Raw genomic sequence first — 13,160 nt, forward strand, 5'->3', positions numbered from 1 at the left:
CAATGATTCCCTGGGCGCCCACTGACGAACCTGGAGAGTCACGGGAAGTCACAGTTTCCTGAGCATCCAAGTTAATAAATCAAACCCAATGATGTTTTCTAAACAGGTTTGAAAGTGGAGGATATCTCCTTTCCGTTATTAATGAGCCCTCACAGACAGTCATACACCAGAGCAATTTGTCATAATTTCAGAACCCCTGGTGTCCCTTTGTGTTCGGGTCACTGGGAAGGGAACGTTTTGTGAGTAGCTATCTGATGCTTCTAATACCACTCTTGCAAAGACTGCTGAAGAGTTTTATGAAAACATATGATTCTAAAACATTGAGCTTTTGTCAAATGCTATTGAACAATGAAAACACAGTTCTCCAAGTCTGCTGCTCTCCCCTCTCCATGTGTATACACAAATATATGTAAAATCTGGCTTTCAAGAATCACTCTCTTTTATCTTGTCTTTGTCTTGAGCCTTTATGGGACATTTACAACTTTTTCATGGTCTTGGACAAGTCACAGCCTCCCTCAACGTAGTTTTCTTTGCCTACACAACAGGGATGGTTATGCCTGGTGTTTGCGAGAATAAAGTTTTGCAAAGCGTCAAGCAAAATAGAAATGAAAATAGCATTGTCACAATTTGCTGTGCTGTCAAAGGAACAGAGCATCTTTCCAAAGATGAAGTAGACCCTTATGGTATGATCTTTCCAGATGTGGCTTACAATCAGCCACATTTTTGTGCATGCAGAGGTACTTTTACTTGCCTGAGACTTACATCAGATATATCTTAAGAGAAGAACATACACACAGTTATCTGCACCTGTATTTGTGAGCCACATTCTAGAGTGTTCAGTGGTTCAACATTTATTTTCTGCCAACAGTAAAATTTTAATGTAGTGGTAAATATACCGTTGTCAAGCCCAAGTTTGTGTGCCTGATGCACAGTGAGGCCAAACAAGTCGGAGTTGGAGCAGAGAGATGTTTATTGCAGGGCCAAGCAAGGAGAATGGGTGGCTTGTGCTCAAAAGACTCTCCAGTGGGTTTCAGGGGAGAGTTTTTGTAGGCAAAACTTGCAGGGAGGTCTGCTGGGTTGTGTGACCTTCCTCTGATTGATTGGTGGGGAGGTAACAGGGTGGTGTTTGGGAATCTCAGTCATCGGCCTTCAGGCTCCAACCAGTGTGGGTTCCACATGCCTGTGCTCAGCCTCAAGTTACCATTCTCCATCTCCATGTGGGGGCTTAGTTCCTGTAGAAGAACTCAGAGATATGTATCAGATTGTTCTGTATATCCCCTCAGGAGGAACCAGGACCCTGCCCCATCCCTGCACTGTTGTTTCTGGACTGCCTTTCCCTTGTTTCTGCATTCCCTCACTCGTCTAGTTAGTAACTGCTTAAAACGCCCTTTGGAACTGAGGGAAGGTCTAGGAGGCTGAAACCTCTTTCCTACAAACAAGAAACAGGGGACACAGAAAGGCTTTTGTACCCAGTAGGGCCCCACAGGGTTCTGTCCGGTTTCAATACGAGTTTGTACAATTCCATCACAGGCGCTTTGGGTGGTGTTTATAGGAAATAGAAAGGGATGATTTTCAGGTCCAGGACAGACAACTCACTTTGCTAATCACTATATTAATAAGACAAAGACTCTGACAGCAACAATTCCATGCACACGATTTTGAAAAAATCTCTCTTCCATCGCACAGTCTTTTTTTTTTTTTTTTTTTTTGCGGTATGCGGGCCTCTCACTGTCGTGGCCTCTCGCGTTGCGGAGCACAGGCTCCGGACGCGCAGGCGCAGCGGCCATGACTCACGGGCCCGGCCGCTCCGCGGCATGTGGGATCTTCCCGGACCGGGGCACGAACCCGCGTCTCCTGCATCGGCAGGCGGATTCTCAACCACTGCGCCACCAGGGAAGCCCCGCACAGTCTTTATATTTAACCATCATTAGGTCTTTTAGGAGTGAATGCCACTGATGACAAGGAAAAAGGCTCAGCAGTAAATTGTGGAAAATGATCCCTGTGTCATATAAACAATTGGTGGCATACATATGATATGTTCTGTTACATTAGGTTAGACCAGTCATCATGACATGGAAAACCAATTTTATTAGGCTGTTCTCCAAAACTTGGATTGGCTCTCTGCCAAAATTTAACATGTAAAGTTTAGTTGGCATTATTCAGTTAGAAGGGGCTTAGTGCCATGGTAAAACATTTAAGCCTTGGGTAGAGATTTAAAGAAACAGGAAAGGATGGATTGTTAGTAATTCTGTTGAGCAAAATTTCCCATCTATATCTAATTGTCATCTGTTTTACTACTATGCAGTCTTGAGTAAGACATCAACTCTCTTTGCTTTTCCTGCAATCTCTAAAAAGTGTTTGTATTAGTTGTCTAGCACAAAGAGGACTGAATGGGTTTCCAGCTTGAGTGATGGGTGATGCTTGCAGTGCTGCTGTCTTGGCTGTAGCGATAGGTTTCGTGACTTTTCCATTGTGTTTCTTTCAGGTTGCTTTCAGCTATGTAACATTTTTCGATCCCATGAAATGGAAATTGACCAGTGCTTGCTGGAGTCCCTCCCCCTGGGCCAGAGGCAGCGGCTGGTAAAACGCATGCGCTGTGAACAAGTCAAAGCCTACTATGAAAGAGAGAAGGCTTTTCAGAAGCAGGAGGGGCTCCTGAAAAAGCTGAAGCGTGGGAAGAATCAAAAAGTTCATTTTAACCTTGCTGACATGATACAGGATGCAATTATCCACCATGATGACAAAGAAGGTAACGACAAGAAAATCGTTTTTTGATGTAGTGCTTCATATTTTTGGTTTGTTGTTTTTTGGTGGGGAAGTGGGAGATAGAATTTCTTTTAAATATTAGAGGTTTTCTTTTAACTGTCTGAAACGTTCAAGAAAAAGTTACTCGTTTCAGTGAACATAGTTAAAAGTCCCAAGTCTCCTCGTAGAAGTGAAAAAAAGGCAAAATTTTCATAAAATCGTTGTATAAGTTTTTTAAGAATTACCTGCCTGAAAAGCAAGTTGTTGAGTCAAATCGATAATGAAACTTTTCCCCAATGAAATTGTTTCCTTGATGATGAGATCGTGTTGTGAGATTTATTATTTCATACCTGGATTTATATATAGTAGTGAAGTCACTTCACCCCAGAACTCTTAAGAGAGAAGAATCAATCGGCTTATCCCTTAAAGTTGGTTGGCTTGTTGCATCAAATTTTATTAAGAATACTCAATCCAAATTTCAGTTGCCTTTACAAGATTATGAAGTTTCTTGATTTTTGTGTATTCTATTGTATGCATTTTTTTTGTTTGTTTTTAGAATCTAGTTTCCAAAGTTCTAATGTGAGAGAGACTTTCCAGCTGTAGGTATAAATGTAGAAAGCTTCAAAGAAGCAAATACAAGTTAATTTATCTTGATTGGCTCTAAAATTACTGGTTGAGGGCTTCCCTGGTGGCGCAGTGGTTGAGAATCCGCCTGCCGATGCAGGAGACACGGGTTCGTGCCCTGGTCCGGGAAGATCCCACATGCCGCGGAGCAACTGAGCCCGTGAGCCATGGCCGCTGAGCCTGTGCGTCCGGAGCCTGTGCTCCGCAACGGGAGAGGCCACAACAGTGAGAGGCCCGCATACCGGAAAAAAAAAAAAAAAATTACTGGTTGAGTTAATCTAAAGCAGGTATGCAAAGAGCACAGACCCATGACCCATTAACTACATTTCAAAATCAAAATATCTGAGAAACAAGGGGTTTTTTGGTAACTCGCTCAGTGGCAAAGTTGTCCCAGAGCTATTTATATTTTTAACCTGTCCAGTCTGGAAAAATAATAAATATTGTAACATTGGTCCCAAAGCTTTCAACAGGAATTGTGGATCTAAGAAAATTGACAGCCCATCCTATACAATAATAGCAATAATAAGAAGACGAAAGTAGTTCTTTTTATGGTTTTGTGTGGGCATATGCTAGTCAAACTAGAAGACTCTGAGAAGCTCTGAGATTTTTTTTTTTCTTAGAATGGAATGAGTCGCAGAGAATCTCCTGGTTGAGAAGGACCTAAGAGATCATGTCATACAACCTCTCCTTTTATCTGTGAAGGAACTGAGATGCGAACAAGGCACCACAACCTCTAGAAAGCTGTCCCAGAGCATTTTTACCTCCTATTTTATTATTCTCTTCTCACTTATAGCTCTTCGTTGAATGGCCATCTGCTCTGTGAAGCTATAAGCCCCTCGAGGGGCAGGGGACTGTCTGTCAGGTTCACCACACCCCTTGCCCCTTCCAGGACCTGCCAGTAGTGTGGAGGGAAAGAGTGAGCAAGTTTACCCAGAGGTAAACTAATTGTTGTGTCTAATTGTTGGAGAAATCCTAAATTAGAACGCAGGTGGATTTAAGCCCTGTATCGATTTAACAGTAAAGAAACAACAAGAAAATATTTACAAAGTTATAAAAACTTCTGTGTAAAATAACTACAGGGAAAGAATAACACCTAAGTTAGTGTTAAAAAGAAATTAAGCATAGTAAAATAGTAAGCCCAGAGAACAAGAGGAATCTATTACATATTGTATTGTGTTATGTATTATAATATTTTGCAAAGACACTGAAGTCATAAAATCTGAGTTAATACTTTTTAAGGAGTTGCTATAGGCTTAGAACTGTGCTGTCACTTGGGTGACCAAAGAGCAGGAAGAGAGATGAATCCTATCTTCAGAAAGACTCCAATCCAAGTACAAAGAGAGGAAAAAAAACCTCAGTAAAATAGAAAACAATAAATGAGTAAAAAGGAAGTCTGGTGGAAGTGGAGTAGTTGGGCAAAGTTTTTTGGTGACTGTGATTTTTGAGAAACTCTGATCTTGATGGTTGCTTAGAGCTTAGATCTTTGAAGGAAGGAAAGAAGAAAACCCTACCCTTGTGCAGCAGTGCAGGTGAACAGCTGCAAAGAAGTGAGAGTCCCGCACAAGGAGGTCTGTCTGAAAGGAGTGGAAAGTGAAGATGTTAGCTGCAAAGATGGTTTTTAAATAGATACCTTCAGTGGGGATGCTTCAAGGTCTGGTCTTAAAGCAGAATATGCAATGGGAGTGATCGCATAGACCTAAGAAGAAAATTCATATATGCTACAAATGGTTTTCAGCAAAGGTTAATTAGGGATAAATATCTGTAGGGATGCACTGAAGGGTGAGAATAAGAACTGGAAGCAAAGACACCAGCTAAGAATCTACTGATGAAATGTTAATGGAGTGAGCTTGGTTGGGGTAGTAGCAGTGGGAATTGGGGCAAAAGAACAGACCCAACAGTCATATTCCATGGGAAAAGTACACTCATTCTCCAGATATCTACTGAGTCTTTATTATGGCCCAGACAGCTATGAATGGAATAGACAAAATTGCTACCCATACGATGCTCCACTGTCTTGTGTGGGTGACCAGAAATCAAAAGATAAAGTTAAACATGTAGTTTGGTACATGTAGTTTAGGAGTCCACGGTTACCCCCTGAAGGTATATCAGGGAAGGAGCTTTTCAGGTGAGGTCAAAGCCCCTGATGGAGAAACCAGTGTGGTAGGAGCAGATGAATAAATGAGGAGGGCAGAAGAAGAGCCAGACCACATGGAGGCTGGGAGGGTCATCAAAAGGACTCTGGCTGTTGTGCCCAGTGCCTGCTGAAGCCATTGGGAGATTTGAGCAGAAGAGAGACCTGGTGTCACTTATGAGTTAGCAGAAGCAGCCTGGCTGCCACATTCTGAACTGATTGCAGGAGTTTGAGGGCAAAAGCAGGGAAACCGGTTGGGAGGCTCTGTTGATAAATTCAGCAAGAGATGATGGTGGCTTGGACCAAAATGGAACAAGGATGTGGTGAGAAATAGTCAATTTGGGGGTATATTTTTAGAATAGAGCTGACAGGAAATGCTAATGAACTGGTGATTGGGAGTATAATAATTTTCTATTGCTGCCCTAACAAGTTACTACAAATATAGCAGCTGAAAATAACATAAATGTATTATCATATAGTTCCATAGGGCAGAGGTCTGGTGTGGGTCCCACTGGGCTGAAATCAAGGTACCATCAGGGCTGCTCCCTTTTTGGAGTTTCTAGGGGATACTCTGTTTCCTTGACTTTTCCAGTTTCTGGAGGCCGTCTGCATCCCTTAAATCTTAGCCTCCTCCTTCATCTTCAAGTCACCAACGGTAGATTGCGTCTGCCGCTCATGGTTCGAACTGTTGTTTCTTTTCTGTCCTTGCCTGCATCTCCCTGACCAAATCTTTTGCCTTCCTCTTCCACTTCTAGGGACTCCTGTGATTGCATTGGGCTCACCTGGATAATCCAGGGTGATCTCCCTATTTTAAGGTCAGCTCATTAGCACTCTTAATTCCCTCTCTCCAGATAATGTAACATACTCACATGCATAACATCAGAGGGCAAGATTATGGAAACAGAATCCTACCTGCCTTTTTAAGGAACCTCCATCCTGTTCTCTGTAGTGGCCCAGCAATGCCACTATTGGGCATATATCCTGAGAAAACCGTAATTCAAAAAGAGTCATGGGGCTTCCCTGGTGGCACAGTGGTTGAGAGTCCGCCTGCCGATGCAGGGGACACGGGTTCGTGCCCTGGTCCGGGAAGATCCCACATGCCGTGGAGCAACTAAGCCCGTGAGCCATGGCCGCTGGGCCTGCGCGTCCGGAGCCTGTGCTCCGCAACGGGAGAGGCCACAACAGTGAGAGGCCTGCATACCGCAAAAAAAAAAAAAAAAAAAAAAAAAGAGTCATGTACCACAATGTTCATTGTAGCACTATTTAAAATAGCCAGGGAAGCAACCTAAGTGTCCATCAACAGATGAATGGATAAAGAAGATGTGGCACACATATACAATGGAATATTACTCAGCCATAAAAAGAAATGAAACTGAGTTATTTGTAGTGAGGTGGATGGACCTAGAGTCTGTCATACAGAGTGAAGTAAGTCAGAAGGGGAAAAACAAATACCGTATACTAACACATATACATGGAATCCAAAAAAAAAAGGTACTGATGAACCTAGTGGCAGGGCAGGAATAAAGACGTAGACATAGAGAATGGACTTGAGGACACGGTGGGGGAAGGGTAAGTTGGGACGAAGAGAGTGTCATGGACATGTATACACTCCCAAATGTAAAATAGATCGCTAGTGGGAAGCAGCCGCATAGCACAGGGAGATCAGCTCGGTGCTTTGTGACCACCTAGAGGGGTGGGATAAGGAGGGTGGGAGGGAGGGACATGCAAGAGGGAGGAGATATGGGAACATATGTATATGTATAGCTGATTCACTTTGTTGTACAACAGAAACTAACAGCATTGTGAAGCAATTATACTCCAATAAAGATGTATTAAAAAATAAAATCCTACCTGCCACAGGAAGTGAGAGGTTCATGGATAATATCAAGTTTGTTATGCCCTAAACAATCAGAAAAGCTAAATGCTCTTAACTGTGTTAGGGGTGCCTCTAGGAAGTGAGAATAAGAAAGGGGGTGTCGTGTTGGCTGGAGATACAAACTTGAGACACATGAACATATAGCCTAGCGATTCTATAATATCACTTAGGGAATGAGTTTAGATAACATTATAGGAAGCTCAAGGACTGAGTCTCAAGGGATTCCAGTATTAAGAATTGAGTGAAATGAGGTAGAAGCACCAGAAGAGGAAAGGAGAAAAATGAGGTGAGGGTGCTTTTCTTGGAGCTAAATGATAAGCAATGTTCAAGGAGGAAAGAATGATCAACTATTTCCAGGGCTTCCCTGGTGGCGCAGCGGTTGAGAGTCCGCCTGCCGATGCAGGGGACGCGGGTTCGTGTCCCGGTCCGGGAGGATCCCACGTGCTGCGGAGCGGCTGGGCCCGTGAGCCGTGGCCGCTGAGCCCGCGCGCCCGGAGCCTGTGCTCCGCAACAGGAGAGGCCACAGCAGTGAGAGGCCCGCGTACCGCAAAAAACAAACAAACAAAACTATTTCCAGTGTCCCTGCTCAGTCCCACGGGAGGAAGAGTGAGACTTGACCATTATGGTTAGAAATATGGAGATGATTAGTTTTGGTGAATTGTAAAAAGCAGAAATCTTAAAGGACTGAGTTCTAACAGAGGGGAGAACAGAAATGGACACGGAGAATATACAGAGCTCTTTAAAGGAGTTTTTTTTTTCAGTTGAAGTATAGTTGATTTATAATGTTGTTAGTTTCAGGTGTACAGCAAAGTGATTCAGTTATACATATAGGTATATTTCGAATTACGTTCCCTGATAGATTATTACAAAATATTGAGTTCCCTGTGCTATGCAGTAGGTCCTTGTTGGTTATCTCTTTTTTATCTAGTAGTGTGTATATATTCATCCTAAATGAATATATCCCTGAGGAGAGAAGTGATAAGGGACCCCTACAGAGGGAAGAGAAATCAGGGGTCTTGTTAATGATGGGAGAAGTAACAGCTTGTGTGTATGCTGAAGAAAAGGATTCACCTGAGAGGGGAGAGCCGGTGGCATCAGTGTAGGGAAGAAAATTGCCGGAGTGAGGTCCTTGAGTTTGCAGATGCTGATGAGATCTGAGACGTAGGTGGAGGGTTTGCTTTAGCTAAGACCAACGATAGCAGTAGTTCTCAGCCCTGGCTGCATGCTAGGTTCATCTGGGGAGATTATATTTTTAATTTCAACATCTAGGCCCTACCCTTAAAGATTCGGATTCACTGTGTGTGGAGTGGGGCGAAGGCAGTTTTCAAAAACGTCTCAGGTGTGGTGGTGCCCAGAGAGGGTTGAGAAGCTCCAGTCTAGGGTCATGGGTGGAAGGATGTGGTGACGGGTGCTTATGGAGGCTCTTCCTGCATCATACGCTTGCTGATGGAAGAGCTGTGGCTGTCAGCTAAGAGTGGGGCTGGGGAGGAGGGATTGCAGCTTAAGGAAAGAGGGGAACATGGAAGAGTGGGGGGAATGAATGGACCAGAGAGAGACAGTATGAAAAAAAGGACTTACAGGTAAAATTAGATCTGAACAATAAACAAGAAAGATCACGGGTTGTCACAGCCTCTCCATTTCTTTGTTTTTATTCTTAACTCTCTGATTTACTGCCCTAAAATTTTCCTGTAGCTCCACATTTTGCTTGGTGTAGTGACCCATGTAAGGTATTCAGAGTGATGGGTACAACAGGAAACAGAAAAAAATAATCACACACACACCACAATATTCTTTGCACTTCTGCTATGCACGACAAACTGTAATAAACCCTTCCTATACACTACTGTTTATTCCTTAGGGCAGAAAAACACAAGTATTTTCTGAAGATTCTTAGAGAAGAATGTCCTCCAATACAACTTACATAAATTTATTTCTCCCAGGAAAGACTTTCTGTAACTGATGGAAGCAAAGAGGATGTTCAGTAACTGAGGTCAGCGTTAGCATCAAATGATGAAGACATAGTTGAATGACTTAGAATTCCGCAAGAGTTTTAATTTGTAATAAATGATTAACATTTTAAGTATATACATTATTGCAATATAAAATAAAAATTTCTGCCCACAGAGGTTGTCTTAGCTCAGGGTACCATAACAAAATACTCTAGACCTGGTGGCTTCAACAACGGACATTTCTTTCTCACAGTTCTGGAGGCTGGAAAGTCTAAGAGTAGGATGCTGGCCAGTTCAGTTCCTGGTGAGGGCTCTCTTCCTGGCTTGTAGGTGGCTACCTTCTTACTGTGTCCTCACATGGTGGAGAGAGAGAGTGCTCCTGTCTCTTCTCTTTTCTTATAAGGATACTAATCCCATCACGGCAACCCTATCCTCATGGCCTTACCCAAACGTCCCAAAGGCCCCCCAGTCCTAATGTCACATTGAAGGTCTTCAATATATGAATTTGGGGGGGGACACAAAAATTTAGTCCGTAACAGGTGGTATATTCATTCTATACTTGGAGCTGACCCAAGAATGAAATATCTATCTATATCTATCACTTCTTTTGAGTCTCTTGTCTACCTTGGAAAATTCCACCTGAGTAGCAATATACCTCACTTTATCAGAGGAAAAATATGAATTCCTTGCAAATGGAAGATATTAAATTGCATTGAAGGGGCGAGTAATCTTTTCAGAGGCATTAAAACCTCTCTAGCACATGTTTTACTTCTTCTGGAAATGTATCCAGGACAAAGTTTTCATTTAGTCATGGTAGTCATATTTTCATTTATTCTTAAGCTACCCAAATAGTCCAATGTACACATTTATACAACTGAGAAAGTTAAAAATATTGCCATAAGAAAAACTCTTTCCATTTAAATTATTGTTAAAAACTTTGCAGAGTGTGTATTTGTGTAAATTATTTTATCTCTTATTTTCAAGTTCTTTCACTGGCTTGCTGAGTGTAAAGGATCAAATATACTTTTTCAAAGGACGACATGCTATTTGTGCTAATCACTGTTGTGGCCTCTCCCGTTGCGGAGCACAGGCTCCGGACGCGCAGGCTCAGCGGCCACGGCTCACGGGCCCAGCCGCTCCGCGGCACGTGGGATCCTCCCGGACCGGGGCACGAACCCGCGTCCCCTGCATCGGCAGGCAGATTTTCAACGACTGCGCCACCAGGGAAGCCCCAGATTTTTGTTTAACTTTCTAAATGTTGCATTTTTGTAAGTGTAAATTTAGTATCTTCAACACTTTATTGTTCTCTTCTGAGAGCTGGTGATTTTTTAGTGTGTAATCTGTCATTTTAATGTACTCCATCAATCTAAAATGGAGTACATTTTAGATTCAATAATTCTTTTCCATCTAGAAAGGAAAATTTGTTCTAAATTGTTTTAGGGGTTTCAATTTAACTGTCTTTGAGTTATACCACATTAGAGAGAGAGAGAGAGAGAGAGAGAGAGAGAGAGAGATTTTCTCTATATGCAGAGAATATTTAAATGAGTATGCAATTCCTCTGTTAGAATTGCTACTCCCAAATATCAGGTTTTACTAATTAGTCCACAATATGTTTTTCTAAAAGTAATATAAATGGCAGTGGAGTGACTTCATTATGCTTTTACTATTTAGCATTCTACAGATGTTTTCAACACTGTCTGTGCTTTATATGATTTTAGTCACTCAATTCTTCCAGCAGCCATATTCAGTAGGTAGGGTATTCTCCCCGCTATATGGGTGAGGATGGGTGGGTTAACAGGACATCTTTCTCTCTCTGGGGGTCGGACTGTTTCTGGATTGAGCTATTAGTAGAAGATGTCCATAACCTTAGTGTTGCTTAAACAGAATCAGCCAGCGTCCAGGGGTCTGGGGAGAGGAGAGAAGACTGAGCAGAGCTCTTAGATCTAGACTTGCCCTGGAGGTCTGCACAAGTGTTTGGAATTAATAATTAGCTGAAGAGCAAGTTGTTTTTCCTGATGATATTGTGTGATATTATACATGAAAAATCAGGACCTTTTTCTTACTGTTGAAACCAGCCTCCTCATCTTCAGCAGATGTCATTCTACTTGTCTTAGTTTTTACAAAGAGATTTTAATATCAGTTAGTGAGTGGTAACCTGAGTATATCAGTGTCCAACATATTTAGTTAATTAATTAACTCATTCATTCAGAATTAAGGGCCTTGTCTTTCAAGTGTGTCCAACAGTGGCCTAAATATTGGGGATACCAAGAGAGATAGAGGCTGGTCTCTGCAGCCTGGCGGAAGGAGACACGCTGCAGCAGACAGAGGCCATCGGTGCTTAAGGTCTGTAGGGGAGGGTCGTTGGGCAGTGGGGCAATGGGGTCAGGGTGGAGTGGGAGGTGCAGGGGACAAAGGGAATGGCATCTCTTGGTTCTTCTGAGGCAGGAAAATAAGCTAAAACTAAAATTGGTCCAAGACCTGAAGTCCTGGAGGAGTGTAAAAGTTCAGAACTGTGGGCACTTGAGTACGATTGGGGTTGAGGAGCTTAACATTGGTCTTCAGAGACCGTGAGCGCTATGCAGAGAGCCTGGGAGGTGGAAGAGAAGAGAGAGGGGCTATTGGTCTGACCCAAATGTGTTTAGTGGCAGATGAGCGCTTTAGACATTTATGAATCTTCACATTCCCAGTGTGCCCAATGCCACCACTTTCCTCCCCCTGGACAGTGACTTAAGGCTTTTCCTGGTTATCCGAAGGAATGGGAGCATGGCGGCAAGAGCATCAACATGGTAGCGTGAGCTCTTTTAGGTGTCATTCCTTTTTTTAAAAAAATCATTTTCTTACATGAATATAAGAAAAAATGTAAAAGGGAAATACTGGATTTAAAAGCACATTAAAAAATTAATCCAGTAGTTTTCATATTTTAGCGAAGAAGAAGGCAGTAGTGAATTCTGGTATGTGCAGTAAAATAGTGTCTTATACTTTTACAGTTTCACTAGTCTATGTCAGTGTCTTGTTCCATATGAGGTTACTTCCTAGACCTGCTCTCTTCTGACTAAGGTGCATGTCTAATGAGAATTAATGGCAGAACCTGAAATCTGTAATTTCTCACTCTGCATACTCTCAAGTTTTAATTAAATTGAAAACTGAAAAAAAAAAACCATTTTAGTTCACTGAATTGACGCTGTGGCTGTGGTCTTCAGTCGGTCACATTTTAAATAGTATTGCTGCCGCTGGTATAAACCAAGGGTTCTCTGAGTCATTGTGCTCAGAAAAGTCTATGAAAAAAGAAAAAAAAAATGACTGGTAATTTTCATAGGAAAAGAGCACAATCTGTCAGAGTCCCAGTCTGCTGCTGAGGGCACCAGAGCAGCCGCAAGACAATCTGTAGATCATATTTGCCTTTGACAGTATGACTGTTGTACGCTCCAAAGTAAAATGTTTTACAGGGAAAACGTAGATTTGCCCTTTATAAGATCAGAGAAGTCATTTAGTGCATGCAGGAACGGACAGAACAATATATTATCAGAGTTTTTCTTGAGGATTTTCAATATGCAGACAATTTCTAGGAAATCAAAGCTTATAAATACTGTTTTGTAAAGCTGCTCTTTGGCAGCAAAGTCCAAACTCGCCCAGGAGACCCACTCCCTCTGGCCTTCTCAAGGTCATCATTCTCCCAGGTACCCCTTCATTATCCACAGCACAGGATCATTTGCATAGAAAAAAAACACGTTGTAATATTTTCCAAAGTGATAGGAAAAGAAAACTGAACTAAGCCACGTCCCCTTCATTTCACTGGTCACTTTCTGACCCAAACTCCCAGCAATCCCACCAAGCC

General features: G+C 42.4%; 1 protein-coding gene across 6 annotated transcripts in view; it reads left to right on the forward strand.

Moving 5' to 3' along the window:
* MYO16 (myosin XVI) overlaps positions 1–13,160 on the forward strand; it is a 537,770-nt gene that overhangs the window by 132,865 nt on the left and 391,745 nt on the right. For all 6 annotated transcript variants that reach the window (XM_067016255.1, XM_067016250.1, XM_067016252.1 and 3 more), the window contains one exon: positions 2,486–2,749. In XM_067016255.1, coding sequence (XP_066872356.1) covers positions 2,486–2,749 — 264 coding nt within the window. The remainder of the gene's footprint in view (positions 1–2,485; positions 2,750–13,160) is intronic.

This window comes from Kogia breviceps, chromosome 16, assembly GCF_026419965.1.
Source record: "Kogia breviceps isolate mKogBre1 chromosome 16, mKogBre1 haplotype 1, whole genome shotgun sequence".
Taxonomy (NCBI): domain Eukaryota; kingdom Metazoa; phylum Chordata; class Mammalia; order Artiodactyla; family Physeteridae; genus Kogia; species Kogia breviceps.